The 18,321-nt window shown below is 41.1% G+C and overlaps 1 protein-coding gene across 3 annotated transcripts in view; it reads right to left on the bottom strand.

Annotated features, from left to right (window-relative positions):
• CXADR (CXADR Ig-like cell adhesion molecule) overlaps positions 1 to 17,948 on the bottom strand; it is a 38,256-nt gene extending 20,308 nt beyond the window's left edge. For 2 of the 3 annotated variants that reach the window (XM_065676742.1, XM_065676741.1), the window contains exons 1-2: positions 17,814 to 17,947; positions 586 to 755 (exon numbers count right to left, since the gene is read on the bottom strand). In XM_065676742.1, the coding sequence (XP_065532814.1) occupies positions 586 to 755; positions 17,814 to 17,865 (222 nt within the window). In that variant the 5' untranslated portion in view covers positions 17,866 to 17,947. Of the gene's footprint in view, positions 1 to 585; positions 756 to 17,813 lie in introns of all 3 variants that reach the window. The other variant, XM_065676744.1, reaches the window with a different exon arrangement.
• Positions 17,949 to 18,321: the final 373 nt, after the last annotated feature.

Here is an 18,321-nt window from a genome sequence, read left to right as displayed (position 1 = left end):
TCCAAGAAGCACGACAGACAAATATCTCATTCAGAATACCATCACACACACTACTACGATGAATGCTCCAAATAAACACCTGCCCAAGTAGCAGTATGTCAGCACTGACTTCTAACTGCAAGCTGTTAAAAATTGCGCTGATTTCTTTCTGTAAATCATGCCTACCTGAAGGAGACAGATGACTAGACGACTAGAAGGAGTCATCTTATGAGGCTTCCAAAAGAAGAGTTATAAACTAAGAGAGTTAATATATTTAAAATTAAATCCTCCTAAATCAAATTAAAAGGGTACAATTAAAAATCATTTTTAAAAGGTGTAAAAACATAGAAGTTTGTTTTCTGGAACTGCAGCATACTTAATTTGAGAGTTCTTCTTTTGAAGACAAGTTTACAGCACAAAATTTCTTGACAATGCTATACTTAACCTGCTATTCCAAAACTTCCACTACATTTCATGTAACTTGTACTTTAGAGTAATTTAAGATCACAAGCATCCCAACCTGAAAATGTGGAAGTTTAAAAAAGTTCATACATTAACCTACTCACACAACTGAATTAATGCTGCCCAAAAGAAGTCTCTACTTACTATTTGTTCCTTCTTTTGATTATCTGCTGGTATCAATACCCACTCAATATCTAGTGGGCCTTCATCTTCTTCTGAGAGTACGAAAGTACACGGCAATGTAACTTTCTCTCCTTGTGCTTTTTCAAACATTGACTGGTCAACTGAAGTTATACTTAGGCTTGTTGTTAGACCTGTAAAAAAAAAAAAAAAATTTAAATACTTCATAAATACATCATACACTTTTACTGCATAGAAATCATGCCATTCGTCAGACTTGTCACCCTTAAAAGAACCTGTGCAGTTTATTACCAAACACAATGCGAAGTCAGACACTGTTCATTTGGAATCATATCCAACAGGCAGTTATATCTTTCAAACCATACAATATTTTTTGTACAATTCAAGTCCCATACAAAGCTAAACCCACCAATTTTCAGCAAAAGTTTTCTCAGGTTATTTTTTTTTTTTCCCCACAGCCATTTTATGTGTGTAGGTTGCTGCTCATCATAGCTAGACAGTCACACCAATGTTACTACAGCCACAACAGGTGCAAGGTCACAAGAACAGTGCCCAGCATGAAGATGATAGATTGCTCTGGTGGAGAATTTGTAGAATCGCAACCTCAGTTGAAATTAAATTTAAAAATATTATAAGCACTGCAGTCATGCTCTAGTTTTAGCTTCTGGGTTAGCTAGAGCATCTTCCCATATAGCAGAAAAGCTGTAGTGCATTTCTGCAGTAGATCAGACTGCAACAGCTATCCTTCTACTTTACTAAAATTCTGTTCTGCATCAAGTCTTTGGATTCCCTTCCAGATGTCAAAACAACGGGATCTTTAACAGTTATTTAAAAAATAAAGTAATTTAGAAAGAGAAAGCACCTGACATACTGAATTCCAGAGAAAAGCCTTAAAGAAAACCAATTGCAGACATACAGTCACAAATTAAGTTGGATTATTTCACTTTCTACCATTCATGGTATTACTTTGCATGGCACGCAAAGAGATTTAGGTGCAATGTTTCTTACCAAGCTATGTACATCTTTTCAAAGATAACTCTTAACAGGTTTGAATCACCTCTTTTTTGACCACAGTAAACATATCTGAGCAACTAATTCTCTGCTACTAGACTGAATTAATACCATTTTCTAAATGCTACTGATCCCCATAAATCCGTCCAAAGGATCCTTTCAGATTTCCAAGTGCAAAACTAGCCAAAAAAGCTCTTTAAAACGTCATTTGACTAGTAAAATATATTAGTGTAATCCTCAGTCAAGTTTGCCTAAACAAAGCCAGTATTACGACTAGCCACCATCTCTAGAAATAGATTCAGAGTATAATCATGTTTCCATAAAGCACAGTAACAAAGAACACAAGTTTCTAATCTGTTTTTCAGTGACTTCCATACCCTTCTGTTCCCCTCTCCCTAACTTCTTCATTAGGGAACTGTAATACAGTATTCTTAAATTCATATCCAAATTGCATTTCTGTGTTTTTATTTTACTATATTAAAGAAGTGAGATGGGATGTCAAGTACAGTTTAGTGACTGATGATGAAATACATTATGATGTTACTTCCTTAAAAACCTCAAATCTACAACCCAGGAAATTAAAAGCTTTCATTCCATAGTAACAGTTTATCACTGAAGCAGTACTTCTGCTCTGTGACAGCATCTCCAGTAATAGTTATTTGCTACTTGAAGTTCCATAACAGATGACCACATTTGCTTTCCTGCATATGAACTAACACAGTAACCATAAGTTAAATAAAAGCAGAAGCCAACAGCCTTAAGTGACTTGGTGGAAATTTATCCCACACAGAAAACTGTTACAAACATGGGAACTTTTCATTTGTGAATTTCATGTTCACACACACTGACTGCACATAAACAAGTCAATGGAAGATGAAGCACATGAACCTCAGGATAGCTCTCATTCCTGCATGTGAAGCATACATCAGCTGACACAGAGGTACCCAAACACAAGTCTCAGAGATTTTTCGTAAATTTCACTTTCTTTTTTTGTACTAAGAAAGAAAGCATATAAAGCTATTTTCCACTTTCTGTTTTTAGTTTTTCTCAACATTAGAATGACAAGGACAAGCAGCAAGTGTCTCATTAACGTAGGTATCAAAGCGAGCTGGGTTTGAACTAAGATTAGCAATATGAGGGAGTGGCAGGTAATACTAGTCAGAGATTCGCTTCCGCTGAGGAGACAAACACATCTGTTGCCAGATATGCTGGTGAAAGGGGTTTGGCCAGATTTAGCATGTTAGAGAGATTGCCAAGAGTCCCCTTGGACTATTAACTACTGCACTACTAGTCCTTATAATTATTACTATTGCTACTACTGCCTTTCCCACTCCCCCCACCCCCCAACTGTTACCTACTCACACAGGCACCCGTGCTATTAATACAGGAGAGCCGTGGGGCAAATAAAAAATGACAAGAAAACACCAGGGCAAACAAGAACATGGGACACCAGGTGATGTTTGTTCTTGCTTTTTCATGTGAAACGTAAAAGGCTTGTGAAGACATATCTTGCAAGTAAACAGCTTGCTGCAGGACTGGCATTACAGGCAATATTTAATTTTTATGGCCACCCCTGAGCAATGAGGGCTGCTAAGTTAGAGATGGGACCCACCTGACAAAGTGTGTTGGGAACACACTCATCAGATCTGGTGACAAGCACTTTTAATGAGACGTCAATCAGGGAATGGTGATAGACGTTTGCAGTTAAGTGAGGGAATACAGATTCAAACATGTTAAGTACACAGGTTGGTGGAAGGCAGACCTTGGCAAGGATAAAACATGTTGAAAGGGGAACCACCTCAAGTACCTGTACACAGAACTATGACTCTGAAGTAACCAAGACATGGGATAGCTCACAGAACTGCAGCTCTGTCGTGGATGCATACAAGCTTTTTAAGAAAGACAGGAAGGAAAGAACAGCAGGTGAACTGCCCTCTACCTTAACGCACATCTGGAACATGAAAAACCGTTCTACAGGACAGACAACAGGCTGGTTAAGAGTTTGTGGGTCAGGATTAAAGGAGAGGTCCATATGGGAAACACCACAGTTTGTTACAAATCACCTGATCATGGTAAGAAAGCAGATGAAGTCTATTTCAGCAATTCCAGAAAGTCTCTAAAATTACAGAGACTGGTTATTGTGGGACACTTTAACCTCCCTGACATGTATTGGAAGGGCAATAGAGAGAGACACAAACAATCTACAAACCTTCTGGAAGATTTTAGGGAAAAACTGATGCTAAATGTGTCAACCCATTTGATACTTTCTTGGAACTGCTTTCAATAAAAAAAAGGAAGAGCTTGCTGGGGATGGGATCAACAGCAGCCTTGACTGTAGTGACCATGAAATAGCAGGAGTTTAAAATCCTGAGAGGAGTGAGAAAGGCACATCCAGTACAGACCCTCGCTTCTGAAGGGCAGGCTGACTTTGTAAGATTTCTGTGGGACCCAGTTCTGAAAGGCAAAACAGTTCAAGAAAGCTGGTGGGTATTTAAGGACAACCGCTTCTAACCACAGAAAAAGCATATCCCAACAGTAAGGAAATAAGCAGATCAATCAGCAGCTAGGCCCAAGGAGAAAGAAGTGAAAACAGCCTACCAAAGGAGGAACACGGAAATATATAGTGCAGACATGCAGCATCCTTGCTAGAAAAGTCAAAACACAATCAAAGCTGAAAAAAGCAAGTGACTTAAATGAAACATGAAAAGCCTCATAAACAGGGAAGAAACAAAAAGGAAAATAGGACAGGTGGTTTACTGACAGCTGACACAGAGAAAACAAAAGTATTCTGTTGACTCTGCCTGGAGCAGAATGTTGGATGACTGAAGTCATCTATGTGAAACTGATACACATAGTAACAACATGGCATTTTCTCCAAGATTTCCCAAGACTCACCTCCTTCAGTTTCCACTCACATCAGGAAGATTCAATTTCTTTTCATTCCCTTTGTATGCTCCTCAAAATACGAGTGGATGAAGTGCAGCACCTAACTACTAGTATGTGACAGGAAAACATTTTAACCAGACGAATGAGGATCTATATCTAGTTTGACTATCAGGGTTTCATGGAAGAAAATTCAGGCCTTTTTCAGACTTGTTTTAACACATTAAAAATATGAGGGTTTCTCAAGTCAGTTATCCTGCTTATTCAAAGATGCTTAGCATTAAAGTACCTGATTTTTTAATTGCAGTAAAAAAAAAAAAAAAATCATTGCACAGCTTTAGACTCAGAAGCTACACATTCTAAAAAAACATATTCTAAAAAAATAACTGAAAAAAATCAACATGGAAGTGCAGCTGCTTCAAATGCATCTATATTGTTCTTCCAATATTCTGGAAGGAGGACATATGCCACATTTAGTTAGGGCAAACTGGGCGGGAAGGGACAAGCAAAATTCCTCAATGCAGAATAAGAAGTACTACCACTTATAAAGTTTGTATCAGAAGGTAAGAGGTAAATGCACATTTTGAATTCCAAGCATTCAGATTTAAGTTTCTTAATGTGGAATAAAAAATTCTTTCTCTGGGAAACTGAACCTAAAGAACATTGCAAACTGTATCTGCATGACTGAACAAGTTTTTCGCATGACTTCTGAAGGGGTGCAAATGTGTATGACACCTTTAGAGAAACTGTATTACCTTCTGGATATATGGACAAACTTCCAAATACTGCTCAAGAGGAACATGGCTTAGCAAACTATATTAATATTTTTTAAGAATAATCTAGGGAAAATGAAGTGTTTGATAGAATTTGATGGAAACTACTTTCTAGTATAAAAGAATCATCAACGCAGAAAACAGACAAAAATCTTAGAGCAAATCTTTCTCCATTCCAACAAAGATATAAGCAGAGCTGTGACGTACAAATAACAGCAAATTTTCATTAGGTTAATTACTTATGCATCTGGTGATTTCTTATCTAAAAGAAAAAAGTTACAAATTCAGGGTACACTGAAATCCTGGATAGCTAGCTTACACAAATTTAAGTGCAAGTTTAAACTTGGCATGAATGTTTCCGGCATCAAGCCACTATGTTACCAAAGCGTTCTGTAACTCAGCTGAGAGTACCTCCCCAAATTGGTAACAGGGGGAACAGAATGAGCCGGAGGTAGGGCAGCTGACGTAACACCCAGCGGCAGGAGTCAAGGGAGATCCATCACCAAGGTAGGACTGATGGCAGGTTCAAACCCATGTCTGAAACTACAATCACTACGGAGCACAACCGCAAAGCACAGCCTGCTTCTAGGTGGGCTAAGAGTCAAGCTCAGAGATGTGGCTGTACTTAAAGCCACACATGATCCATCTGTAATTTGCATTTGCACAGTACTTCATCTTTACTAGCAGGCTCTCGGAAATCCATCTTGTTCGACAATACCTGCCTGTAAACAAAGAATGGCTATAAAAATATAAATGCTTTTTCTTTTTTATTTTTTCATAGAATGAGGTCTTAAGTAATTAAGGATGACAACCAACAATGCATGTTAGTGCTTTGAGAGATACAAGCTATAAAATTCACTTAAGAGTCACTTCAACTTAGACTCTTCTTTCAAATACAGATTAAAGATGTACCTGTGATCAAATATTTTCACTTGACAGACTTCAGTTTCAAGAACCACCTCCCCACCATCCCCATTTTACTTCCGAATATACCTCTTATCCACAGATAATCTACTTTTTTTTCAGCTAGCTTTAATGACATTATTAAGCAAAGTTCCCAAATTCTCCCCTTTCTCACCTACCTCCACTCCGAAGTTCTACCTCTTCTTTCAAAACCACATTTCTGAAATAAGGCCCTACAGAACTGAGGGAGTCAGTTACACCCTTGGCAAGCAGGGAGCACACACCAAGGTAGGTACACACTGAGAGTGCCTAGCTGAGGGAGACTTTCCAGTGTTTACCAGCACAATCTAAGACAAACATAAGCCTCCTCCATGGTTGAAATCCTAAACCAAACATAAGTTTCCTTCATGGCTGAAATCCACACAGTAAGGTGCCATCTCACAATCTTCTGCTTCCTTACTACAGTACCCACAAGTGATGCCAAAACAAGCCGCTGCAAGACAGGGTGCTACTAATGAAGTACCTGGATTGAAAGTTGCCTTTGAAGCAGTAGAAGAGTATTTGACTTCTCATTTTAGTGATTTTTACAGTACCCAGGAGCTGAGTCACACCAGCCCGGCCAAGATGACCCCAGCTGCAGTGTTTCCTTACGCTGTTTTGACACAGCATCTTAACTGACTGCACCACAGACTGAATCTTGGCTTTACCAGTGAAACGCCCAAAGACCAAAAATGATCTGGGTTTTGAATTTGATTGAATCTTCAGATATGGATTCTCACAGTTTCCAGCATCCTACCTCCAACAGCAAGAGCAAGGCCTCATTACAGTCACAGCTTTCAGAAATTTGCTCTCAGAATGCAATGAAGCTTTGGTTCATCTTTCCATGTATCTTAAACCCTACAACCTTTGGCATCACCATACAGCAAAAGATGCTCAAAATATTGTGTCTCTAGTCCTGATGAGGTCTAACACAGATTAAAGCAGAGTTAACCCCAGTTCAGTTTCTGCAGAAGTTTTATCAGGGTTCAGAAATTCAGGCTGAGCAACTCCAGGGGACAGAGTGTGAAGGGGAAAGAGTCAATTCCACATTTTCAGTGAGTGCTACTCATTTTCTCAGCTTCCCTATTTTCCCATAGGACACATGACATGAACACCACAAAGAAAGGTCGTTAAAGAGTCTTCTTTAACTTAGTAAACATTAAAGGTACAATGGCAATAAAGAAGAAAAGCAGAAATTTAAGAGCAGAATAATTTAAAAAATATAGTTGCCTTCCCTTTGGAAAGCAAATTCAACAGATCTGAGGACACCTGATGTGAGAATGAAACTCTGAAATTCTATTTTACAACCAAAGTACGCAGATAGTTTCATCAAATATTTCAGGAAAGAATCAAAAATACTTATTAGCTCAATGCACATCCTATTAATTTTGTCAGGCACCTAGGTACCAAAGAACTTAACCTTCACAGCAACTTCACCTGAGGTAAGAATAAGCAAGAGATGAGGTAAAGGAACAAGCAAGCAACAGGCAATAATCCACCACAAGCTAGATAATCATGCACCAGTGAACAAAACATGAAAAGTAAAAATGACACCGCATTACTGCACCTGAATCTATAGTGGGTATGTTTCCAAAGAGCAGGTTTCAGTTTAATATGTAATAACTGTAGAACCCTGCACAGCCTTCAGATATTTAGGATAACCCACTGTTGATAAAGGCAAATCGCAAAGTTTTTTCTAATGAAGTATTGCCCTGCTAATATCAAAAATATTTAGCAGTTGATGTTTAATATACTCCACAGATCACACTTTTCCCATGCTTGACACTAACTGTGATTATCATACAATGCTACAATTGCAATTTTCACAGAAAAGTACAGTTCACAGTAAGCAGTAACAATGAACAAAAAACAAACCCCAAAACAAAAAAAAACACACCATAGAATAGAATCATAGAATCATAGAATAGTTAGGGTTGGAAAGGACCTCAAGATCATCTAGTTCCAACCCCCCTGCCATAGGCAGGGACACTTCACACTAAACCATCCCACACAAGGCTTCATCCAACCTGGCCTTGAAATCATCTTAGCAAAAGCATCAAGCAAAAGGCATCAAGCACTTCTATATCTAGTATTTCCAAAGCTACTGACATTAACATGCTACACATTCTTCTACTTAAACATCAGAGAAAAAAAAAACCTTGCCTCTCTATACTAGCCTAAGTGCACTAGGCAGAACACTAATTAATCCCTGTAAACAGAGGTTAAACATTCAGACAAAATATGTTCACACCTGCATTTCATACCTTCTGGGACAGTGCTAAGTTAATCAGAGGCACAGACCTTACTTACTGAAGCCCTTCTACTATGCAGAAAAGATACAGTTTATGGAGGCAGAGAAAGTAAAGACAACCCAAGAATAAAAGTACTTACCTAGAAAAGAAGATATCTACCCCCAGTCCTTCCTCCAAACACTGTCTCCTCCCTCACAGTCCCTTTAAGTCCCATAGTAAATATAAAACTAGTTCAGGTACTAAATCAACAAAGCAATTTCTGGAGAAAAGAGCCTGAGTTTTATATTGACACTTAGTGGAGGGAAGATTTTGAATCCCTCTCACATTTCATCTCAGCTATTAACAACATGAAGCTGAGTGACCCAACTCCCAGAGCTCTGGTCTTGTTTTCAGAACACTTTTTCTACCGATGGTGCAGCTAAAAGACTTACGTGCATGAAGGAAGGTTCTGCCACAAGGTAGAAAAATAAGGCTGATGAAACAGGAGGAGCACTTAAAGCAAAACATAGAAAAAAACTCTGCATGTCAGAATAAGTCTGACAAAAGTTCTACCAGCTCTACAGGCCACTCTGCTGCTGCTGAGCCTCAAAACAGTGGGTTCATACTTCCAAAATTCCCTTCCTCTGAGCAACCAGGGAAGGCATCACTTTCCTGAGGCACATTTAGTGGGCTAAGTCTCCATTTTTTACCCTTAAAGTAACCAATGTGACATTACTTCAGATCATGGATTTACCTTCTCCCTATTTGTGACTTTTCTTTTTCACCTCTTTCCACAATTAAAGAGGACTCCACTACTGAGTCATATATTCCTTTCTACTATGTGATACCCAGACTCGCAGAACAAACATAGTTTTAAGCAGCCATTGAAATCTATCCAGTTCCAAAAATGGAAGTCTTGCCACTCTAAGCTCACAATTTCTGCAGAATAGCTCAAAAAGACCTACTGCCCCTCAGAATACCACAAACATGACCTTAAGGTGATCTGCTTTGAAAAAAAGCCAGAGCTGAAGCAATCCTTTATTGGTCTAGCTTGAAAAATCTGACAATTCAACAATAAACATTAAGTTACTGAGTATCTACCAGAGTCTACCTTAATCCACAAATCCTCTGTCAAATCACACAAGGGGAAAAAAAAAAAAAAAACCAAAACAACCAAACAACGGGAAACAGGCTAAGCATACTTCTTCAAAGAAAGAATTAAAAAATGCTTTTGGTCTGCATGTCCTTAGACAGCATTAAATAAGTAACCAGCTCTAATTCATGTAGCATTGCATACCCATGCCCCAGTTTACCCACTTTAAAATCTCTTGCACAACGAACTTAGAATTTAGTCATCCTCCCAAACTAATAAAAAAATTCCTAAGACTTATATGAACAGAACTACAAATAACCCCAACCCTGCAAATATATAGCATGAGTTTAATTTGATTCCAAAACATAATTCACCGAAATCAGCTGGCATAGTTACACAACTAAGAAAACTTATATATCACCAGCTAAAGCTTTACTGATCTTTTACTTTTTTCTCTCCCCACAACTTTCACTTCTTCCCCGACATCCCCTTTGCCTTCAGATCCTTTCCAATATCCCTTTCCTTTTACAACTGTCCTTGTGCTCCTTACTTGTTCAACATACTCTTTAAGCTTTTTAGTTGATAAACCCAAAGTCACCAGCCAAGTATCCTAGCAATTCCAGCAGCTGACCTTACTGGAGAGGAACCTGCTTATCAAGGGGAGAGAGGGAACATTGGTATCTCATTACTGAAGGAAAGGATGCACTTTTGGAGGAGGGGAGGAGATATTGTAGCACAAATAGAGATTAATTTTAAGCACAGGAGTACTGTTTAGACCAACATGTACAGAAGATCACTGTGAGTTCTGAGTTTAATGCTTGGTCACATTTCAATCATTTGGCATGACCTAATTCAACCTGCAGTATTAAGGGAATGCAACTACAATACTTTGGACTCGCTGAGGTCCTGTGTTCTTGTCCTCAGGTTTAATGCCATCACCTGCCTCTACGACAGCCTAATACTTTATGCAAAGAGGCAGAAATGCAAAACAAAGAGTTGACTCTGCTAAAAGCAGACACTGCACTGGAAGTTTTGCTCTTCTCTCCTGGTGGTGTTCTCCCAACAGCAGGTTATGTGGCAGGAGCACAAAGCCACCGACAGAAAGGCTTATGAGGCTGCCCTGGCCTTGGCAAGGGTTTGCTCAGGCTGCCAGGGAGCCCCACCCACAGAGAGCAACCACATTTCACCTACAGCAGCCACAGCAATGCCATCACGGAGCGAGTGGGGCTGTACAGCCTGGAAGGGGTTGGAATGAGTGAAATCACCCAGCAGTAAGACAACCTACTACAGAAACAGCTGTCTTCTGCATCGACTGAATGGACTCACATAGCAGCTGCATGAAGCTGCTCTGACAAGAAGGAAAGCAGAAGGAACCCAACACCATTGCTGGAAGTAGCAACAACCTCATTGGACACCTGAAATTAACCACATCACACCTGTAATGCAGCCACCCATAATGTGAAACTGTATGTTCAGACTGCACTTAACAGCCAATAAGTAATGAAATGAGTACCAACCACTACAAAGACTTTTTTCCGGAGGAAAAAAGAAATCATAACCCAAATCCTGACATGATGTATTCATTCAAAATCCTCCCTCTCCTCTATGTTGCCTACGTCAACTGCATGAGCTGGTTTTGCTTTTAGCCTTGCAAATCATTTATTTTGCCATTACAAACTGGTATTGAAGGCTTATACAGTCACTAAGCAATCCAGTCACCTGATTTTTTTTTTTTTTCCTGCCAATTTGATTGCATTTAAAAGAAAACTGAATGAAGCAGCTCTTCTGCAGTGTGGATGCATTAGGCACATTTGTCAGTCAATGCATCGGGGAGTTAAGTGCAATCAAACACTTAACTGAGCAGCCATATTATTTTCACTTGAGTAAAGAGGTTTTGGCTCGTTCAAGCTACTGAACAAGCAATGCTTTTTCCTAGTACATACAAGTTTTGCATTAAGATTGCGACTTATTTAATTTAACAGTACAGAGTTGGGGTTTAACTTGTTTTGTTATTGCTGGGTTTTTATTAATAGAAAGGTGAAATATAACAATGACAAAGAAGTGGCTGCCTGCCCGCTTTTGCTTCCCTCCATTCCACTTCCCCACCTTCAGATAAGAAACAGACAGAAGGGACTAAGTTCAAAGAATTAGAATATTCACCCTAAATAACCACAAAGTTAGCCAGTCATAAAAAAAACTTAGGGAGGCTTTAAAACATATACACACACACACAATTTTTACATGCCTTAAAACAATGGAGATGAAACATTCCTTTTAGCTTATATTGTTAATACATCTAAAAGGAAGAACTGAAAATGCAGGACTGGTAAATATACAAACTTACTCTGCACAAGTTAAAACAGTTCTCTAGCACCTTAAATATTTCTTGTTTATTAATCACCTTTCAGCATACTAGGCATAGGTTTTAACTATGGGGCATGAAAAACATATCTATTAAAAAATGTAGCAGCAAGAAGAACTGCAAAACTTGTGACCATAAAGTACCCCAGATGCTTCTTAATAGTAGTTAAAGGACATCACAGCACTGGTGAATGCCTCCAGCCTACAACCAATGTAGCTCCAAATCTTGCCTCTTTACCACAACATAAATTTTTAACATATGATCCAGTATGTAGATGACAAAAAACCCACCAAAAAAAAAAAAAAAAACCAAAACAAACCACAATAATAACACACACCACCTATGCAGGTTTGAGGTTCCAGTTGACTCTCTTGTTACAACTCAGACTCGATCTCATTGAGTTGGATCAGGAAAAGCAACAGGTAGAAGACAGACCTCACAAAAATGTATCATTTTTCATACTATGAAACTCCCTGGACTGGCTCACCATGGAGCCAGACAAATGCCAGGTACAACACAAAATGGGATGCAAAAATAATCTCTGGGATAATATATAGCCATTCAACTGACTGCCTGATCCAGCAAACTCGTCAGTCTCCCCAGCTAAGCCCTCCACATACCAAGGTTATACAAACATTTCTCTCCTATGGAAGAACAGCAATCAAGCAGAATGGGTTTTCCTCCTTAATGTTCTTCCTGTCACTCCTTTCTGTCCTGTACCAGGACAACTTGTTGGCAATACTTTGTTTTAAATCATGCAATCTAACCAGTTAAAAAGAATTAATGAAAGTTCTAAGCACCTCTACTCAGACCCATTCACCACACACTCACACAATCAAGTTGTCCAGTAAAGGAAATGACCAGCAAGGATGCTGAAGCTGCTAATGAAACAGATTTTCATAGAACTATAGCTTCACTGCCACTTACTTCCATGGCAACAAGCTGAAGTGGCTCTTCTTAAACCATGCCCTGAAAGATGCAAATGAGTAAAATGAGGAATTCCCTAAACAGAGAGAAAGGAAAAAAAAAAAAAAAAAAAGGAAAGAAAGAAAGAAGGAAGCACAACTAGATTGATTGGGGGTGCATTCTTACAAGTTAGTGAGCCACACACACAATTGTTCAAATTTCTGTTATGTTTCACACAGCTTCTGAAAGCTCCATGAAATGAACTAGAAGCTGCAACAAGAACAAAAACAGAATCCCTGCCATTAAAAGCTTATGAATGCACGCAAGCAACAAATGATTAAATTAGTCAGGAAGTATGCTAAAACAATATTAGCACCCAAACCAAGTTCCCTAGTCTGTACAAATCTTTGTGGGCACTGTGGCAATTAAGTTTTAAAATTCTGATATTGAGACAGATTTGAAGATTCCGATTTTCTCAGAAAGCATTTCTCAAAGCACGAAGGCAATCAGTAACAAAGTGCTCATATCAGTAACTTGGGTAAGTGTTCATATGGAAATGTATTTTTTGTAAAGCAGCAATAGGAGCTAAACCTAAGCTATTTAGGAATGGTAGTTCCATCTCTATATTAAGCAGACTTGGCTTCAGGAGAGGCTGTGACAAGCACTGGAAGTGAAGACAGGCAGGCAGCTGAAGTTTGATGCAACACAGGGGAAGAAAGCACGGGGGAGGAGGGAGCAGTGAGAGGAGACCAAAGTGACAAGCTGTAATAATCTCCACAGCAGCATTCTGAAGCATAAAATACTTTCTGATAACACAGATTAGTTAAGGCAGTATTACCAATTTAAATCTCAGGGTCAATGTCACAGCAGTAACTAGCTGTTCAAGGCATCTCCAGTAAAGCTTTTCATACTTCTTGAAACACCAAGATCTGGGAAACCTAAGAAAGGAGTCCTGAACTTCAGATACATTTTTATATCAAGGGATGCTTGAATCCTGCAACTTGTTACAATTACTCGCCAACAGGATGAAGCGTACCAGGTTTAGCAATTAAGGGACTGGGGTATAAATGATTATTTATCTCCTGTGGTAGTTGAATTCCTCCTAATTTAAGCTTCTCCAAGATCTTGTTGCATGCATAGAAACATGAACAGGCTTAAGTTCCTTATTAAACACATCTGACAACACGTATGAGCCAGCAAATGCTGACTTGCTATGCCTGCATTAGGTTCAGCTCCGGCGTGCATGTTGTTGGAAATACTTTGGCAAGTTTAATTACAGGGCAATAACCAGAGACTTTTCTCAAAGCTTACCTGCACTTTCATTTTTATTTAAAAGTTTAATACTCTATTAATAAAGCATCACACATTGTAGAAATTCAATATAGTACAAAAGTGCCTACTACTACTACTAAAACAAATACTAAAAAAGTTAAAAACCCCACCATTACAAGAGAAGCAGTAAAAGATACCACTACAGACTAAAGAAATTCCTGACTATTTACCATAAAACTCTACTTAAACTCTTATCCTCAATTTCAGCATTTATGCGCACAGCATCACTATTTTGTATAATGTATCTTCTAAAAGCTAAATGGATCACCACCATGTAAACACTTTTGAACACCTATACAAAGATAATAATCTGGCTATGATAACATTTTCTAGTTGTTGAAAACTTGTGTTCTGCTATCACACATTTTTTAAAGGTTAACAGCCATAGGTGTATTTGTTAAATCAGGATCACAGTTAGGCGCCTATACTTATTCTATTTTCTAAAACCCTACGCAAACTTGAATTAAACCAGATGATTTCCTTTACACTGTATAGCACAGAAAAGGTTACCAATAGGTACAGAGTCCTGCTCTGAAGCCACAGCATTGGCAAACACATGCTGAGTGCAACTGACAGTGAAAAACAATACTTTATTTTGCATTAGCTCCTGAGATGACCACACATTCTAGGAAGCTTAAGATAAATCAGAAAAACCTGGTTTACACAGTTTACACATTCATAAGACCTAACGAAAAGCCAGCACTTAACATCACAACTGAGCTTTCCTCTTCAAACCAGAATTCCGTGCTGCCCTTTGGAAAACAGTTTAATACCAGCTGTCTCAACAAAGTATTTCAAGATCTGAAGAGGTACATCATTTCTATTACCATAGTGCAGGATTTGTTGACAGCTATATAACATTCATTTAAGTTAAACTAAATTTCCACTTGTTAGGAATCTCCAACTAGTTAAAATGACTGATCATGCACAACTACAATACATACCAACAGACCCCTCAAATAGCCAGCAAATTTTCCCTCTTCACTGACTTGGGAGTGCAGTTTAGATAGAGAAGAACTAGCACAATTGTAAGAGCTATTATGAGTGCAGAAATAGTCATCCAATTGTAAATTCGTAACAGAAGTCTGCAAACCAGCATAAGACTGTATTTCACTACACCAGCCTGTTTTGCGGTCATCTTCCAGAAGGCACCAATGCCAGCAGAAACTGCCACAAGTTTATCAGTTGCACAGGCACTTAATGCCAACACTGACACTAAAATTACTTCATTACTAATTATAAAAATAGAGCAAGAAAGAACTGTTCTCCCCTAATACTCTGAAACGCTCAAGGATGAACTCTTCCCTTCATGCAAGGGAAAGGGAAGCTCCCAATTTATTTATGTATGACTGTGAAATGAACCCTCACAGAGGAATTAAACCCCCAAGCAGGGTTCAGGGACAGCTTAAATCCAAACACTCTCCTATTTCAACACATAATGGTATAGCCCCTTTACCTGATGAAGGCATATTTTGTACAGTCAAGATAAACCTCCTTATTTATACAAAATTGGTTCTTTTACATCCTCTACTTTTAGTGACAGTGAAACAAGGAAAATTAAGCTTAAAGGGAGGGAACGAAAGCTATGAAAACAGCACTTAGTGCAAGACTTAAAATAAGATGACAAATTATTCCAGTACCACAAACCCAAGTAAAGACTTCAGCACCTAGACAATCCTCCACTGCCAACAGCTTTCACTCAACTGCACAAAAATTAGCTTCCTCTATATTTGGTCTACGCAGACAGCAGCAACTTACTGACATCCGCTCCCTCAGTGAAGGAAGTAATGTCTATCTGGAACACAGACCCAGAAATGTTAATCTGATGGAAAAGAAAAAACCAAACTAGCAAGCTCAGAGGATATATTAACTCCTATGATACATAGATTATTAAATTATTTCTATCCGAGGACTGTGAAATGCATGTGTTTTTCAGGGTATAGTCATCCAAGTAATTATGCAAAAGATATTCCTAATCAAAACACAAATATAATACTTTCTTTATGAAGGTGTCCAATTTCACCATGATGTCTGATAACACCTGTATACTTCAGAAGAGCTAAGTGAAAAGCCAGAACAAAACTACATTTCCTCATATATTAATTATTCCAAGCTTTATGGTATCATAGCCTTGGTGGACAAGGTGATCCTTGTGGTCCTTTCCAACCTGGTATTCTATGATACCCCAGCAGCGATCCAGCTCATTTGCAGTATGTGTAGTTATACTCACAATAATAAAACTTTTTTTCACAGCTTGAAGTTACATGAAGTGTTTCAACATAAATCTTAATCGCTAATGCTCTCAACAAAACACTTGTAACTTTTACCTCTTAGATAGCATCTATCTCTTTTCTAGCTCTGCTTAGAGAAACAGGGTTAAGGCAGAAATACCAAAATCCTTCCATGCAGGAGATGAGAGTTCATTATTCCATTATAGGCACAGAATTTTGATCCCATGACTAATTTCCCAAAACAGCCCTCGCATCACCAGAAACATTAACTTTTCAACAGGAAACAAAAACTGGCCTCCTGACACCACTGATGCACATTTCACTCTGAACCTGTTTCGTCATCTTTTGTAGTTTCACATGAGCTTGGGTCAAATTTAGTGGAAACTTACATAGCTTTAAAAATACGTTTAGGAAACGTTAACACAGGACTCCAATCGAGCTCGTTACAGGAACACAGTAACACCTTATTTAAGAGCTGAAAAACATTTGCTTGGTTTTAAGTAGCCCAAGCCCACTGACTTGTTTTTTGTAGGAGGAAAGGGTTGGAGGGCAGGGGGGTTTGTTTGGTTTGGGTTTTTTTGAGAAGCCTACTCCTTTGTTTCCTCTCAGCAAGAAAAACAAACGAATTTAAATCCATCTAATTCAATTCCTTTCCCGCCACCCTCAAATCCTCTCATGCTTCCTCCAGAGAGTTGCATCATGGACATCCAGTCTGAGACAAATGGGGCGCAAGGGCTCTTTGGAAGCCGCCTCTTCTACCCTCTCAAACCGGGACCAGGCTTTAAGCCGGACGCACTGCACGGGCAGGGCTGGGGTCTATGGTCTGAATTCGTTCAATAGTTTGTTCTGTTCACCTCGGCTTGCGCGCCTGGCGCACTGAGCGCCACACGCCGGCGGCGGGAGCCACCTCGCCCGTCGCCATCCCTCCGCAGCAGCGCACGGCGGCGACGGGCGGGCAGCGCGCAGCGCACTGCCCGCAGCCACGGGGAAAGCCCCTCATGCTCACACTCGCCGCGCCCACGGAGCGCGGAGGGTCGCCTCCGGCCACGCCGAAGGCTGTATAGAGATTGGGGTAAGCGAAGGAAGGAGCAAAGAGACAAAACCGCGACCGTACGCTTGCCGCCCCTCCGGCGGGTGGCGAACAAAGCCCCGGCCGGCTCCGCAGCGCACCCCAGCCACCGCCCGCCCGGGCACAGCGCCTCAGCCGCCGCTACCCGGCATCAGCCACCGGCGGGCGTGGGCCGGGCGCCGACGCCCACCCTTGAGACGGAGCCCCCCGCCGTCCGGCCGCCTCCTCCCTCAGGCACACAGGCAGGGCCGGAGAGGCGGCGGGGCCGGTGCCCCTCACTCACCGCGGCAGAAGCCAGGCGGCCACCAGCCCTGCCGCCCGCGGCCCTTAAACCCAACCGCACAGAGCCGCCTCCCTGCCGTCCCACCCCGTCTCGCCCACCTGCTCCCGGCGCTCACCTGCGCAGCAGAGCAGCACGAGGGACACCACGGCCAGCGGCGGACGCTCCATGTCGCGGCGCGAGCGGCGGGCGACCGGCACCGGCTGCTCGGTCCCGGCGGGCACCTCCCCCACCCCACGCGCACCGCCCAGCAGGTGAGTGAGCAGCGTCACTTCCGGGCAGCACCCAGGCCCGCGGAGGCTCGGCGGTCGCCCCTCCGGTAGTGTCGCCTGCCGCGCTCCCGGCGCTCCCGACCCTCCGCTTCCGCGGAGCCCCTCGGGCCGCCCGGCGCGCCCTCCGCCGCTGCCCGCGCCCGCGCACCTTGGCCGCCGGGCGGACTGGGCTCTCCGCGCCTCGTCGGCGGCAGCGCGCCTCGTCGGCTGGGCTCACCGCGCCCGCCGCCCCGGGTCCAACGGCCCAAGCCCCGCTCTGAGAGGGTGAGGCTGCCACGACGGTGAAGCGCAGCCCGGGGTGCCGAGAGCGCAGCCACCGCCATGAAGGGGGACCCCGCTCTCGACGGTAGCCCC

Source organism: Lathamus discolor, chromosome 4, assembly GCF_037157495.1.
Source record: "Lathamus discolor isolate bLatDis1 chromosome 4, bLatDis1.hap1, whole genome shotgun sequence".
NCBI lineage: Eukaryota > Metazoa > Chordata > Aves > Psittaciformes > Psittacidae > Lathamus > Lathamus discolor.
The sequence above is the reverse complement of the archived record's forward strand: the minus strand, read 5'-3'. Positions and strand labels throughout refer to the sequence as shown.